This window comes from Balaenoptera musculus, chromosome 13, assembly GCF_009873245.2.
Source record: "Balaenoptera musculus isolate JJ_BM4_2016_0621 chromosome 13, mBalMus1.pri.v3, whole genome shotgun sequence".
NCBI classification, from domain to species: Eukaryota; Metazoa; Chordata; class Mammalia; order Artiodactyla; family Balaenopteridae; genus Balaenoptera; species Balaenoptera musculus.
This window is the reverse complement of record NC_045797.1, coordinates 5,092,253-5,107,658: the sequence shown is the minus strand read 5'-3', so window position 1 is coordinate 5,107,658 and position 15,406 is coordinate 5,092,253. Positions and strand designations below refer to the sequence as shown.

At 38.7% G+C, this 15,406-nt stretch overlaps 1 protein-coding gene across 14 annotated transcripts in view; it reads left to right on the top strand.

The window, feature by feature from the left end:
* IL1R1 (interleukin 1 receptor type 1) overlaps window positions 1-13,745 on the top strand; it is a 100,647-nt gene extending 86,902 nt beyond the window's left edge. For 11 of the 14 annotated variants that reach the window (XM_036873116.1, XM_036873110.1, XM_036873117.1 and 8 more), the window contains 5 exons: window positions 83-200; window positions 931-1,082; window positions 9,975-10,118; window positions 10,845-11,012; window positions 11,547-13,745. In XM_036873116.1, coding sequence (XP_036729011.1) covers window positions 83-200; window positions 931-1,082; window positions 9,975-10,118; window positions 10,845-11,012; window positions 11,547-11,965 — 1,001 coding nt within the window. In that variant the 3' untranslated portion in view covers window positions 11,966-13,745. Of the gene's footprint in view, window positions 1-82; window positions 201-930; window positions 1,083-9,974; window positions 10,119-10,842; window positions 11,013-11,546 lie in introns of those variants that run through there. The other 3 variants (XM_036873115.1, XM_036873108.1, XM_036873119.1) reach the window with 3 other exon arrangements.
* Window positions 13,746-15,406: the final 1,661 nt, after the last annotated feature.

Below are 15,406 nucleotides of genomic sequence, written 5' to 3'. Positions count from 1 at the left end.
TTTGTTCAACAGTCATTTATTAATCTAGATAGATCAGGTAAAAGTCCATTAATGTTATGATTAAAAATACATTCTTTTGCAGGATCCTGGCTCCAGTTGATCTGCAATGTTACCGGCCAGTTGAGTAACTTTGTCTACTGGAGGTGGAATGGGTCAGCAATTAAGGAATATGAACCTATGATGATGGAAGAGTTTACATAGTAAGTATGCTAAGAGCCAGACATGCCATAGAGACATTTTGGTATTAAATTCCATGTCATACGTTATATAACCATTATGGTTGAATCTAGTGGCAGTGATCAAGTTGGTCATTGATTGGTCCTTAACCCTTTGCTGCCCATATTGAGTTTTGCTAAGCTCAGCAGGATTCATAAGATCTTGTCCAATGAAGGTGACAATACATGTCATCATGGTACAAATTCCAGACCACTTGGAAGGCTTTCTCTTAAATTCAGTTAAAAATGTTGCAGCATTCCCATGAAGTAATTGTCCTGAATTATATCCTTCATGGCATTCCATTTTTAAAGTAGTTTAGAAAAGACTCATTAATTGTGGCCGAAAATCAGGCACTCCCCTGCTCAGGTCTCTGATGGCGCCCTATTACTTCTTAGCATGACTTGCAAACCCTTTCCCATCTGTCCCAATCTACTCTTGTTTCATATATTCTTTGTGCCCCATGGAGACCAGAATGCCTATGTCCCCATTTTCCTTCTTGGAAGCTGGTAATTTTAATTTTATTTCTCTGTGCTACTGAGTCTTTTACTAACAGTGGTCTTAGGGCTATGAAATATCAGATTAGCCTTGCTAACAGCCTGATTCTTATACCTGTGCTTAGGGCTGGTGATTATTTCTGCTGTAACGATAAACCAGGGATGCTTATCGTATATATAATTGATGCCATTTATACAATTTTATTACTCTTTTGAACAGCGTGCAGAATCCTTTAAACAAAAGAAGGAGTACAGTCATCGCACGGCTTAATATTACAGCAGTGGAAAGTAAATTTTTTCTACATCCATTTATCTGTTTAGCCAAGAATACAGAAGGAAGGAGTACAGCATATATCCAATTAATACATCCAGGTAAACAACACAGCTGTTTATTTGAAGTGCAATTTTGTTTTCCTGTAGTAAGATTTCATGACCTTGAGGTTTACAATGCTATTTTCTCTGCCCAGAATGCTCTTAGATTCCTCTTAACCTGGGGACTGCCGTTCCTTTTTTACTTCTCAGCTGAACTATATCTTCTTCTAGGAGGTTTTTCTGTCCTGCTGCCTACTCTTAACCCATCTCTCTGCCCAAACAGATGAGGTGTTAGGGCCTCTGCTATGCATGTCCATATCTATCTTAGTTTTCTTTACTTGAATATAAATTCTGTGATGTTGCAGATAATTACTAATCATTCTATTTCCAGAGCTAATAGCAACTTAAGTCTTGTCATCCTCAGTACCTAATGAATATTTTTAGGTAAACTACTACATGATGAATGCACAGGGGAAGCCTAAATATCCACTTTCCAGACAGGATGTTAGAAGTTACTGGTTTTCATGAATTCTGTAATCAAACACAATATTGGCAGTATTTGTTTTCCTGCTCACTGATTCACTTTTCTGCCTCATTTATTCTGCCATTGATCCCTTCTAGTGTAGTTTTCATTTAAGTTATGGTATTCTTCAACTCTGGTTGCCTCTATATTTTCTAACTTTGTGTTAAAAACTTCTTATAGCTTTTTCCTCTGTGCATCCATTCTTTTCCCAAGTTCTTGGATCATCTTTACGATCATCATATTGAACTCTTTCTTGGGTAGATTGCCTATCTCCACTTCATTTAGTTGTTTTTCTGGGGTTTTATCTTGTTCCTTCGTCTGGAATGTATTCCTTTGCTGTCTCATTTTGTTAACTTTCTATTTGTATTTTTATGTATATGGAAGATTAGTTACGTTTCTTGGTCTTGGAGAAGTGGCCCTCTGTAGGGGATGTCCGATGTCAGTACACTCCCCTCTTGCTACCCAATGGCCTGGGACCAGCTGGTCCCAGGGTAGCTTCTGACCTGTTTGTGTACTCAGTTCCACAGGCTGTGGGATGATAGTTTTCTTGCTTCTGGTGGGTGAGGCTGGTTTAGGGGCTCATGCAGGCTTCCTGGTAGGAGGGGCCAGTGCCTGACCACTGGTGGGTGCCACTGGGGCTTGGCCCTGTGGGGGGCAGGGCCGTGTCAAGGGGAACATCTAGAGCTGGCTGTGGGCTCAGGAAGTCTTTAGGCAGCCTGTCTGATGATGGGTGGGGCTGTGTTCCTGCCCTGGGTGGTCTTTTGGCCTGATGCAGCCCAGCACTGGAGCCTACAGGCTGTTGCAAGAGGCCAGGTCTTGGTGCCAAAGACCCAAGCAAGATATCTGCCTCTATCAAGAGTTCACGTAGATGAACACTCCCAGATATGTCTGCCACCGGCTTTTATGATCCCAGAGAGAGCCACAGTTGCTGCCTGCCCAGCAGACCCTCCAAACCAGCAGGTAATGACTCCTATGTAGTCACTGCTTTTGCCCTGGGTTTTGGTGTGCACAAGACCTTGCGTGCCCTCCAAGAGTGGAATCTCTTTCCCCCAGTCCTGTGGAGCTCCTGCAGTGAAGCCCCATGGGCCTTCAAAGCCAAATGATCTGAGGGCTCTTCCTCCTGATGCCAGACTCCTAGGTGAGGGAGCCTGATGTAGGGCTCAGAGCTCTCATGCCTGTGGGAGAACTTCTTCTGCAATATAATTATTTTCCAGTTTGTGGGTTGCCCACCTGGGTGGTATGGGATTTGATTATGTTGCGAGTGTGCCCCTCATACCATCTCATCATGATTTCTTCTTTAACTCCTTGGATGTAGAATGTCATTTTTGGTAGGTTCCAGTCTTTTATCGATGGTGGTTCAGCAGTTAGTTGTGATTTTGGTGTGCTCGTGAGAGGAGGTGAACTCAAGGTCCTTCTACTCTGCCATCTTGTGTTTCTTATTCTTAAAAGGCTTCAGTGATTCCTCATGGCCTACTGGATATTTCAAGCCTCTTACAGACTCTTTCAAGTGTTACTCAGCTTCCTCTCCCTCCTCATTTCACTGATACTCTGCAGCATTTGCCAACTCTCCTTAAAATTCTACTCTTTTCTTCTTGTACTTTCTCTTACTTCATTGTACCCTTATTTCCTTTGCTGCCTCCTTTTCTTTTTCATTGCACTAAAATTATTTTCCTCAAAATTTCACCATTAGTATTCCTTATTTGTTCCATTAATAGTTTGGTCTTGAGACCACTTATTTTCAGAATCATATAGGTTGCTTTTAAAAGTTCAGACCCATAGACCTACCATGGGGCTGCAAAATTAGATTAGGAAGACACAGTGGTGGAAGCCACTGCTACAGAACAGAAAAAAGAATGAAAAATATGAGGACAGTTTACAAGACCTTGGGGACAATGTCAAATGCACCAATATTTGCATTATAGGGGTTCCCAGAAGGAGAAGAGAGAGAGAAAGGACCTGAGAAAATAATTGAAGGGATAATAGCTGAAATTTTCCCTAACATGGGAAAGGAAACAGTCACCCAATTCCAGGAAGCACAGAGAGTCCCATACAGGATTAAACCAAGGAGGAACATGCCGAGACATGTAGTAATCAAACTGACAAAAATTAATGATAAAGAGAAAATATTAAAAGCAACAAGGGAAAAGCAGAAAATAACATACAAGGGAAACCACATAAGCTTATCAGTTGGTTTTTCAGCAGAAACTCTGTAGGCCAGAAGGGAGTGGCACTGTATATTTACAATGATGTAATGGAAAAACCTACAACCAAGAATAATCTACACAGCAAGGTTATTCTTCAGATTTGATGGAGAAATCAAAAGCTTTACGGATAAGCAAAAGCTAAACGAATTCAGTACCACCAAGCCAGCTTTACAAAACATGCTAAAGGAACTTCTATAAGCAGAAAAGGAAAGGCCACAACTAGAAACAAGAAAATTATGTAACAGGAAAGCTCACCAGTAAAGGAAAACATACAGTAAAGGCAGGAAATCATAGACACACAAAGATATGAAAACCAGTAATCATGAGAAGAAGAGAGTACAAATGCAGGATATTTAAAATGCATTTGAAATTAAGAGATCAGCAACTTAATACAATAATGTATATATATAGCCTGCTATACCAAGACCTCATGTTAACAACAAACCAAAAATCTACAATAGATATACACACAAAAAAGGAAACTAACACTATAGGTAGTCATCAAATCACAAGAGAAGAGAACAAAAGAGGAAAAGGAAAAAAAAAAAGTCCTACCAAAACAAATCCAGAACAATTAACAAAATGGCAATAAGAACATACAGACTGGCTGAATGGATACAAAAACAAGACCCATATATATGTATATCGTCTACCAGAGACCCACTTCAGATCTAGAGATATATACAGACTGAAACTGAGGGGATGGAAAAAGATATACCATGCAAATGGAAATCAAAAGAAAGCTGGTGTAGAAATTCTCATATCAGACAAAATAGACTTTAAAATAAAGACTGTTACAAGAGACAAAGAAGGACACTACATAATGATCAAGGGATCAATCCAAGAAGAAGATTTAACAATTGTAAATATATATGCACCTAGCATATAAGGAGCACCTCAATATATAAGGAGAATGTTATCAGATATAAAAGGAGAAATTGACAGTAAGGCAATAATAGTGGGGGACTTTAACACCCCACTTAGATCAATGGACAGATCATCCAGACTGAGCATCAAGCAGGAAACTCAGGCCTTAAATGGCACAGTAGACCAGATGGACTTAATTGATAATTATAAGAGCACTCCATCTGAAAGCAGGGAATACACATTCTTTTCAAGTGCACATGGAACATTCTCCAGGATAGATCACATGTTGGGCCACAAAGCAAGCCTTGGTAAATTTAAGAAAATGGAAATCATATCAAGCATTGTTTCCAACCACAACACTGTGAGATTAGAAATCAACTACAAGAAAAAAACTGCAAAAAAACACAAACATGTGGAGGCTATATAATGTGCTACTAAAGAACCAATGGATCACCTGAAGAAATCAAAGAGGAAATAAGAAAAAAAACCCCTAGAGACAAATGAAAAAAACATGTCCATCCAAAACCTCTGGGATGCAGCAAAGGCAGTTCTAAGAGGGAAGTTTATAGTGATACAATCTTAGGAAACAGGAAAAATCTCAAATAACCTAATCTAATACCTAAAGTAACTAGAGGAAGAAGAACAAACAAAACCCAAAGTTAGTAGAAGGAAAGAAATCATAAAGATCAGAGTAGAAATAAAGAAAATTGATAAACCTTTAGCCAGACTCATCAAGAAAAAAGGGAGATGGCCCAAAGTAATAAAATTAGAAACAAAAAAGAAGTTACAAGTGACACTGCAGAAATACAGTGTCATAAGAGGATCATAAGAGACTACAACAACTAACTATATGCCAATAAAATGGACAACCTAAAAAGAAATGGACAAATTCGTAGAAAGGTACAGTCTCCCAAGACTGAAACAGGATGAAATAGAAAATATGAACAGACCAATTACAAGTACTGAAATTGAATCTGTGATTTTAAAACTCCCAACAAACAAAAGTTCAGGACCAGATGACTTCACAGGCAAATCCTACCAAATATTTAGAGAAGAGTTAATGCCTATCCTTCTGAAACTATTCCAAAGAATTGCAGAGGAAGGAACACTTCCAAATGCATTCTATGAGGCCCCCATCACCCTGATACCAAAACCAGACAAAGATGCCACAAAAAAAGAAAATTACAGGCCAATATCAGTGATGAATATAAATGCAAACATCCTCAACAAATACTAGCAAACCAAATCCAACAATACATTAAAAGGATCATACACCATGATCAAATGGGATTTATCCCAGGGATGCAAGGGTTTTTCAGTATGCACAAATCAATGAGTGTGATACACCAGATTAACAAATTGAAGAATAAAAACCATATGATCATCTCAATAGATGCAGAAGAAGCTATTGACAAAATTCAACACCCATTTATGATAAAAACTCTCCAGAAAGTGGGCATAGAGGGAACATAACATAATAAAAGTCATATATGACAAACCCACAGCTAACATTATAATCAACACTGAAAAGCTGAAAGCATTTCCTCTAAGATTTCCTCAGGAACAGTACAAGGATGCCAGCTCTTGCCACTTTTATTCAACATAATTTTAGGATTCCTAGCCAGAGCAACCAGAGAAGAAAAAGAAATAAAAGGAAACCAAATTGGAAAAGAAGTAAAACTGTCACTGTTTGCAGATGACATGACACTATACATAGAAAATGCTAAAAATGCTACCAGAAAACTACTAGAGCTCATCAATGAATTTGGTAAAGTTGCAGGTTAGAAAATTAATACATAGAAATTTGTTGCATTTCTATACACTAACAATAGATCAGAAACAGAAATTAAGGAAACAATGCCATCTATCATCACATCAAAAAGAATAAAATACCTAGGAATAAACGTACCTAAGGAGGCAAAAGACCTGTACCCCGAAAACTATCAGACACTGATGAAAGAATTTGAAAATGACACAAACAGATGGAAAGATATACCATGTTCTTAGATTGGAAGAATCAATATTTTCAAACTGACCATACTACCCCAGGTAATCTACAGATTCAATGCAATCCCTATCAAACTACCAATGGCATTTTTCACAGAACTAGAACAAAAAAATTTTAAATCTCTATGGAAACACAAAAGAACCTGAATAGCCAGAGCAATCTTGAGAAAGAAAAACAGCTGGAGGAATCAGGCTCTCTGGCTTCAGACTACACTGAAAAGCTACAATCATCAAAATAGTATGGTACTGTCACAAAAACAGAAATATAGATCAATGGAACAGGATAGAAAGCCCAGAAATAAACCCACACACCTGTGGTCAATTAAACAAAGGAAGCAATAATATACAGTGGAGAAAAGACAATCTCTTCAATAAGTGGTGCTGGGAAAACTGGACAGCTACATGTAAAAGAATGAAATTAGAACATTCTTTAGGGCTTCCCTGGTGGCGCAGTGGTTGAGAATCCGCCTGCCAGTGCAGGGGACACGGGTTCAAGCCCTGGTCTGGGAAGATCCCACATGCCGCGGAGCAACTAGGCCCGTGAGCCACAATTACTGAGCCTGCGCATCTGGAGCCTGTGCTCCGCAACAAGAGAAGCCACGATAATGAGAGGCCCGCGCACCACGATGAAGAGTGGCCCCCACTTGCCACAACTAGAAAAAGCCCTCGCACAGAAACGAAGACCCAACACAGCCATAAATAAATAAATAATTTTTTTAAAAAAGAACATTCTTTAACACCCTATACAAAAATAAACTCAAAATGGATTAAAAACCTAAATGTAAGACCAGATACTATAAAACTCCTAGAGGAAAATATAGGCAGAACATTCTTTGACATAAATCACAGCAATATTTTTTCCAATCCATCTTCTAGGTAATGCCAATAAAAACAAAACCAAATGGGACCTAAGTAAACTTTAAAAGCTTTTGCACAGCAAATGAAACCATAAACAAAGTGAGAAGACGACCTATAGAATTGGAGGAATTATTTGCAAATGATGCATCCGACAAGGGATTAATCTCCAAAATACACAAATAGTCATACAACTCAATAATAATAATAAAAAAAAACCCAAGCAAAAAATGTGCAGAAGCCTAAATAGACATTTTTCCAAAGAAGACATACAGATAGCCAACAGGCACATGAAAAAATGCTCAACATCACTAATTATTAGAGAAATGCAAATCAAAACTACAATGAGGTGTCACCTCATTCTTGTCAAAATGGCCATCATCAAAACATCTACAAATAATAAATGCTGGAGAGGAAATGGAGAAAAGGAAACCCTCATATGCTGTTGGTGAGAATGTAAATTGGTACAGCCACTATAGAGAACAGTATGGCAGTTCCTTAGAAAACTAAAAATAGAGTTACCGTATGATCCTGCAATCCCACTGCTGGGCATATATCCAGAGAAAACTATAATTCAAAAAGATACATGCACCCCAATGTTCCTAACAGCACTATTTAACAATGGAAGGAACCTAAATGTCTATCAACAGATGAATGGATAAAGAAAATGTGGTATATATTAGCGATAAAATGTTACTCTGCCATAAGTAGAATAATTCCATTTGTAGCAACATGGATAGACCTAGAGATTATCATACTAAGTGAAGTAGACCAAACAGAGAAAGACAAATATATGATATCGCTTATATATGGAATCTAAAAAAAAAAAAGATACAAATAAACTTGTTTACAAAACAGAAATAGACTCACAAACATAGCAAACAAACTTACGGTTACCAAAGGGGAAGGGGAGGGGGGGGATAAATTAGGAGTTTGGGATTAACATATACATACTAATATATATAAAATAGATAACCAACAAGAACATACTGTATAGCACAGGGAACTATACTCAATATTTTGTAATAACCTATAAGGGGAAAAAATCTGAAAAAGAATATATATATATGCACAATATATATACATATCTAACTGAATTATATACATATTTGTATATATAACTAAATCACTTTGCTGTACACCTGAAACTAACATGACATTATAAATCAGCTATACTTAAATAAAAAAATCCTAAAGTGTTTGTGAAATATTTTAAGATAATTTGTAGTTGAATTAAAATACGGTATTTATGAATGTGTACATGGAAGAAAATCTAAAAGAACCTATGGACAAACTATTCGAATTAGTAAATGAATTTAGCACGATCACTAGTGTATATGTTTATATATAGTATTTCTATGTATTACTGCAAATACCAACAACAAATAGAAATTAAGTTTAAAAAATAACATTTACGGTAGCATCAAAAACTATCAAATATTCAGTATGTAGGAATAAATCCAGCAGCAGCTGTTCAAAATCTGTGATACAAACTAAAAATACATTATTGAGATAAAGACCTAATAGATGGAGGGATATACAATATCCATGGATTGAAAGACTGAAATACTCAGTATTATAAATATGTTAGCTCCCTTCAGATTAATCTATAGATTCAAAACAATTCCAATCAAAATCTCAGCAATATTTGTGCAGGTGTCGGTGTGCATTTGTGTGGGCATGTTGTTGTGGGCACGTTTATCCTAAAGGTCATATTGGAAATGTAAAGGGGCAAGACTAGTCAAGGTGGTCTTGAATAAAAACGACAAATCGGGAAGATTTACACTTCAGATATCATGATCTTGTTCAAAGCGACAGTAATTAAGACTGTAAATGTGAACTATCAATTGGGCCAATCGGATATCTTGAGTTCCACTTGATAGCCAGTTCAACTGCAGATGGATCAATGACTGAAATTGGAAAAGCAAAATAACAGAGCTTTCTGGTTGCCTCCTCGGCCCCTGACATTTAGAAGGCTCATTCTTTCTCTACTCTCCTCCCCCTTACCTCTCCACATGACTCCTCTGCAGTCATCACATGAATAACTAGCATGTGAAGCTGGGAGGATGTGGAAGTGTGAAACACTGTCTGGCATCCCTAAACCCTTTTCTCCTTTCCCCCTGTCTTCAGCTTTCTCCACCTGACTCTTCTACTTTTGTAGAACTTTTGTAGGCTTTTGAGTGACTCTGACTTTACTCATAGTCCTATGGAATGCTGTATCCTATGGTCTTTGGTATTTTTTCTATGTTATTACATACGACTTAGGTGAAAATTTAATACAGTGCACCTTAGTTTTATACAGTATCCATTCTCAATGACTTTGTACATTAGTATTCATTAATAAAAGATGATAATGAATGGGTTAATATTGTCTGGGATTTGGGATTACAGGCCAATCCCAAATATGGTTTCTCTGGGATGATAATATTTAATTTGCTATGCTCAATTTTTAAATTCTTTGGGTTCTAATATTTTTTTCCCTCTTTTCTGCTGTAGCCCCTGATTTCCAGACGCCCACAATTGGTGTATTTGTCATGTTAACATTGGTAATTACATGCTCTGTTTTCATCTATAAAGTCTTCAAGGTTGACATTGTGCTTTGGTACAGAGATTCTTTCTATGATTTTCTCCCAAAAAAAGGTACAATTTTGTATTCTATGCAGTATTTTCTTGTTGGGATAGTTAAGAGATGTAAAAGCTAACTAGGAGGGGTCTTATTTAAATTTTAAAATGAAATGTGGCATATACAAAATAACATAATTATACATAATTATAGTTTCTTAACCAAATAGACTGAATAGTATTATTTTCTAAGTTACTGCTCTGGTGTTCATAATGGTGGGATACACAGGCATTTAGAGCATCTGCTTATAAATCCAGTTATTCAGAAGCTGTGGCTGAGGACTTGCTCTGTGCTGGGTAGAACACAGATCACCCCATGATCTGCCATCAAATGGAAGAAATGATGTAATTTTCATGCATCAGGGAAGCACTCTCTCTTTTGTTTAAGCCTCACAAAAAACTAACACTACACTAATATATAAAAGGAAGAATGGATAGAATTCAGGGCTTAGACATTTGGGGAAGATGAGAACAGTGAGATAAGGATAGTTCCATACTGAGGGGTAAAGAATGTTTGCATATGAGGGGACCATCAAATAATATAAGAACTTTGTAGTAAAACAGAATAAATGTAAACTTGTAAGAGATGAACACTTTAAAAAGGCATTATACTTTTGGTGTTGTTGCTTCATACCATTGTACACAAAATTAATAATTCACTATGAAATGCATGTTTGCGATATTGACTTTACCAAATCTCGTTTTTTTTCTTTTGGTTCCAAATATATTGCATTTTCTCTTTAGCTTCAGATGGAAAGACGTATGATGCATACATACTATATCCAAAGACCCCTGGGGAAGGGTCCACCTCTAACTCAGATATTTTTGTGTTTAACGTCTTACCTGAGGTCTTGGAAAAACAGTGTGGATATAAGCTGTTCATCAGTGGCCGAGACGACTACGTTGGGGAAAGTATGTATGCAATGGAAAAAGTAATAGTCTTGTAAAACTAATTTAATTACTAAACTTGGGTTCCCTCTTTCTGGAAGACTGTGACCTGGGTGTACATATTTGACAATTTTGAGAGCCTCTTAAGTGGTGCATGATGACGATTTTCATATTAAATGCAAAGTGTTTACTTTTCTTATATTCTGTTGGGGCAACAATTAACTAAGTTTTTTTCGTTTTGGAAAACTTAACTAGTTAGATCCAGTAGTTACTTTACAACTGATGGTAAAATAGGAGTGATACAGATCCAGTGGTTTAACAAGAAAGTTTATAAATTTCTACTTAAAGTACTCTGACCCCTGCATGAAATACTCACCTTTTGTGGGTCAGTTTTTGATCTATTCTATAAAATGAGAAACTCCTTCAATCTTAGGTAAGGCAAGAAAAAAGAGCATTAGGAGACATAGGCCATGGGGTGGGAAGAACCTTGAGGGGTTTTGGTTCTGGAGGGAATGATTGTAAGTTGAAAGTTTACTTGCTGTGCTTCGTGTTTTTCAGGCATTGTTGAGGTTGCTAATGAAACCATAAAGAAAAGCAGAAGACTGATCATCATTTTGGCCCGAGAAATATCAGGATTCTGCTGGCTGGGGAATTCATCTGAAGAGCAGATAGCCATGTACAACGCTCTCATTCAGGAAGGAATTAAAGTTGTCCTGCTGGAGCTAGAGAAAATCCCAGACTATGAGAAAATGCCAGAATCCATTAAATTCATTAAGCAGAAACAAGGGGCCATACGCTGGTCAGGGGACATTAGAGAAGGGTCGCAGTCTACGAACTCGAGGTTCTGGAAGAAGGTCAGGTACCACATGCCAGTCCAGCGGCAGCCGCCTTCAGCCAACCACAAGCTGCTGTCCCCGGCCACTCAGCTGGACTCTAAGGAGAAACGGCCACTGGAGGTCCACGTGCCCCTCGGGTAGCAGAGAAGCTTAGCCAAGAGTTCCTTGGTGACTCCTGTCTTCAGGCATTGCAGGCGGGGCTGGGCCTCACTGACTTGTACAGTCATACCACACACCTGTGTAGTCCCTTATCCCTGAGGTCACCTAGAATTGGATTGTTAAGGGAGCAGGATGTAGTGACAATTGCCCTGTGGCCAGGGCAACTCAGAGCAGAGGGCTTGGGAAGTCCTTTAACAAGGCAGCAGATGCCCTGTCTGAATGTTTGAACTGCTGAGAAAAGGCACTGAGGCAGCAAACAAGAGGAATGAACATGCAGGAAATACCTTCTATAGACAGCTTTAGGAAGTCACCCACAGTCTGAGGGCAGGGCTGTGGCCCAGTCTGGGGACAGCAGGGTCACTGGTCCTCAAGCGGTTCTCTTGGACATTGCTGCAGGCACAGTGAGACCCGTACTTCCCAGGGAAATTAGACGCATTCTTGGAGAACTTTCCATTTGCCTTGCATTTCCCATACCCCTTGACAGCTGGCAGTCACTTTCCAAAGATGGAATTTCACTTCACAGACCTTTAAAACTGTCATTTCAATGAACAAAGGAATTCTCCAGTATTAGAAGGGTTTGCAATAACCTTAGCTTTCTGCAGGAGAGAGAGAATTTCAAGAGAAAGAGTTGCAAAGAATTGATCCACCTCTTAATGCCTTCCCCCTGGAATGACCATTCGGTTCTACCTTATTCTTCTGCATTTTACTTGACTCGTCCCTTCTTTGGAAGGACAACTTCCAAGTCACCTCCTCCTTATACTCTGTCATACACACATGGCCCCAGATGAACCAGCCTTCCCACGATGCTGCTCTGATCTCATCCTGCCTTGACTAGAATACTTCCACCGGCTCCTTCCTGGTTCATGAGCTAAAGCCCACATTCTCCCACTAGCATCTCACCACCCCAACACAGCTGGACCCCTGTTGGTCCTGCTCTGTGAATCCCAAGTTGTGCACCTTCATACCTGCCCCCAGTGCCCCTCCATCTCTGCCTCTCCTTCCTGTCTCCTCTGACTGGAAATTCTCCTCACATTTTCTCCAGCTGACCAGAATTTTACTGAAACTCAAAATTTACTCCAAGTCACTTCCTCCAAGAGATTTCCCCCAAGAAACTGCCCTAAGGCACTTGCTCTCTTTTTCTCAGTCTGATTGTACTTATTGTTGGCTGTCACTTTATGGGAAGTTTTTTCTGTCTCCAGCTAGGAGCCCTGCTCTCTGCAGGAGAGGTGTGGGTGTGTCTCTTTGTTGGAGGTGCCTTCAGAAGTAATTTGCACATATAACATAGATTTGTGTAGTGCTTTATTGTTTAAAAATGTCTGCAGATTATCTTATTTAATTTTTGAAAATCTCTTTTAGGGTTTCCTCTAACCTCTTCCTTTCAGGCCTTCCCCATTAATTAGATTTTACTGTATTATCTGATGGTAATTTTTTTGTTTGTTCTGGTCAGCCTGTTTAAGTTTGCAAATGCAATGAAGTGTTCATTTCCAGTCGTTAAAACTGGCTTAGCAGAATTTTTATTTTCCCCCTTCTGCCTCTATTTTATTTGCAATAAAAGAAAGGGTATTGAGCCATTTTTTCAAGGATTTTTTGATAAATTATATTTGCACTGGTTAATGATGAAGGGTTATTTTTAAACTTGTTTGTATAATTCTGCAGCAGATACCAAATATTTTTATACAGTAAGATGCCAGATTCATGTACAGCACATATCATTGATCAATGGACTGTACTTATTTTCCAATAAAATTGTCAAAACCTGGTATTGACCGTTCTCCTTCAAATCTGTTTCTTTGCCGGCCCTCTCCTGAGTTTACCTGCACACTCCCAGGTCCCATAGAGAGTGAGGACACCTTCTGCCTGGGGAGGTCAGAGACCATTAGCTAACCAATGAGGGCTGATTCCCCTTTGTAGCCTCAGCTGTACTCCATCTGTTTGCTTGCTCCTAAAATGGATTAAAATGTGAGTCTTCTTATGAACCCTTTACCAGTCCAAAAACTGATAAGGGCAACCACTGTATAGACTGTTACATTTTCACAAGAAGGCCAAGACCCAGCTCTGCCCACCAGTGGGCAGACACTGGCCCCTCCCACCCAGAGGCATGAACAAGCCTCTAGATGAGCCTCACCCACCAGGGGGCAGACACCAGATGCAAGAAAACTACAGTCCTGCAGCCTGTGGATATGAGTCCCCAAGCACAGGTCAGAACCTACCCTGGGACCACCTGGTCCCTGGCCCTTGGGTGAAGAAAGGGAGTGCACTGAAGGGACACACAGGACAATCCCTACAGAGGTCCACTTCTCCAAGTTTGAGAAACATAACTAACCTCCCACATACATAAAAATGCAAACAAATTTAGATGAAATGAGAAGGCAGAGAAATATGTTCCAGATGAAGGAATAAGATAAAACCCCAGAAGAACAACTAAGTGAAGTGGACATATGCAATGTACCCAAGAAATAGTTCAGAGTACTGATCATAAAGATGATCCAAGAACACGGGAAAAGAACAGACGCACAGAGTGAGAAGCTACAAGAAGTTTTTAACGAAGAGTTAGAATGTATAGAGACAACCAGAGCTGAAGAATACAAAAACTGAAATGCACTAGAAGAAATCTAGAGCAGAATAAATGAGGCAGAAAAACAGTAAGTGAGCTGGAAGACGGGTGGAAATCACTGCCACAGAACAGAAAAAAGAATGAAAAGAAATGAGGACAGTCTAAGAGACTTCTGGAACGAGGTCAAACGCACCAACATTTGCATTATAGGGGTCCCAGAAGAAGAGAGAGAGAAAGGGCCTGAGAAAATATTTGAAGAGATAATAGCTATAAACCTTCCTAACCTGGGAAAGGAAACAGTCATCCAAGCCCAGGAAGCACAGAGTCCCATACAGGATTAACCAAAGGAGGAACACTCCAAGACACATAGTAATCAATTTAACAAAAATTGAAGATAAAGGGGAAATATTAACAGCAACAAAGAAAAAGCAACAAACATATAAAGGAATCCCCATAAGGTTTCAGATAATTTTTAAGCAGAAATTCTATGCCAGAAAGGAATGGCATGATATACTGAAAGTGATGGAAGGGAAAAACCTACAACAAAAATACTCTACCCAGCAAGGTTCTCATTCAGATTTGACAGAGAAATCAAAAGATTTACAAACAAGCAAAAGCTAAAAGAATTTAGCATCACCAAAGCAGCTTTACAACAAAATGCTAAAGGAACTTTTGTAAGCAGAAAAGGCCACAACTAGAAACAAGACAATTAACGAAATGGGAAAGGCAAACATACAGTAAAGGTAGAGAATCATCCACACACAAATATGATATGAAAAACAGTAATTGTGAGAGCAGGAGAGTACAAATGCTGGCTATTTAAAATACATTTGATACACACTACTATGTATAAAATAGATAACTAATGA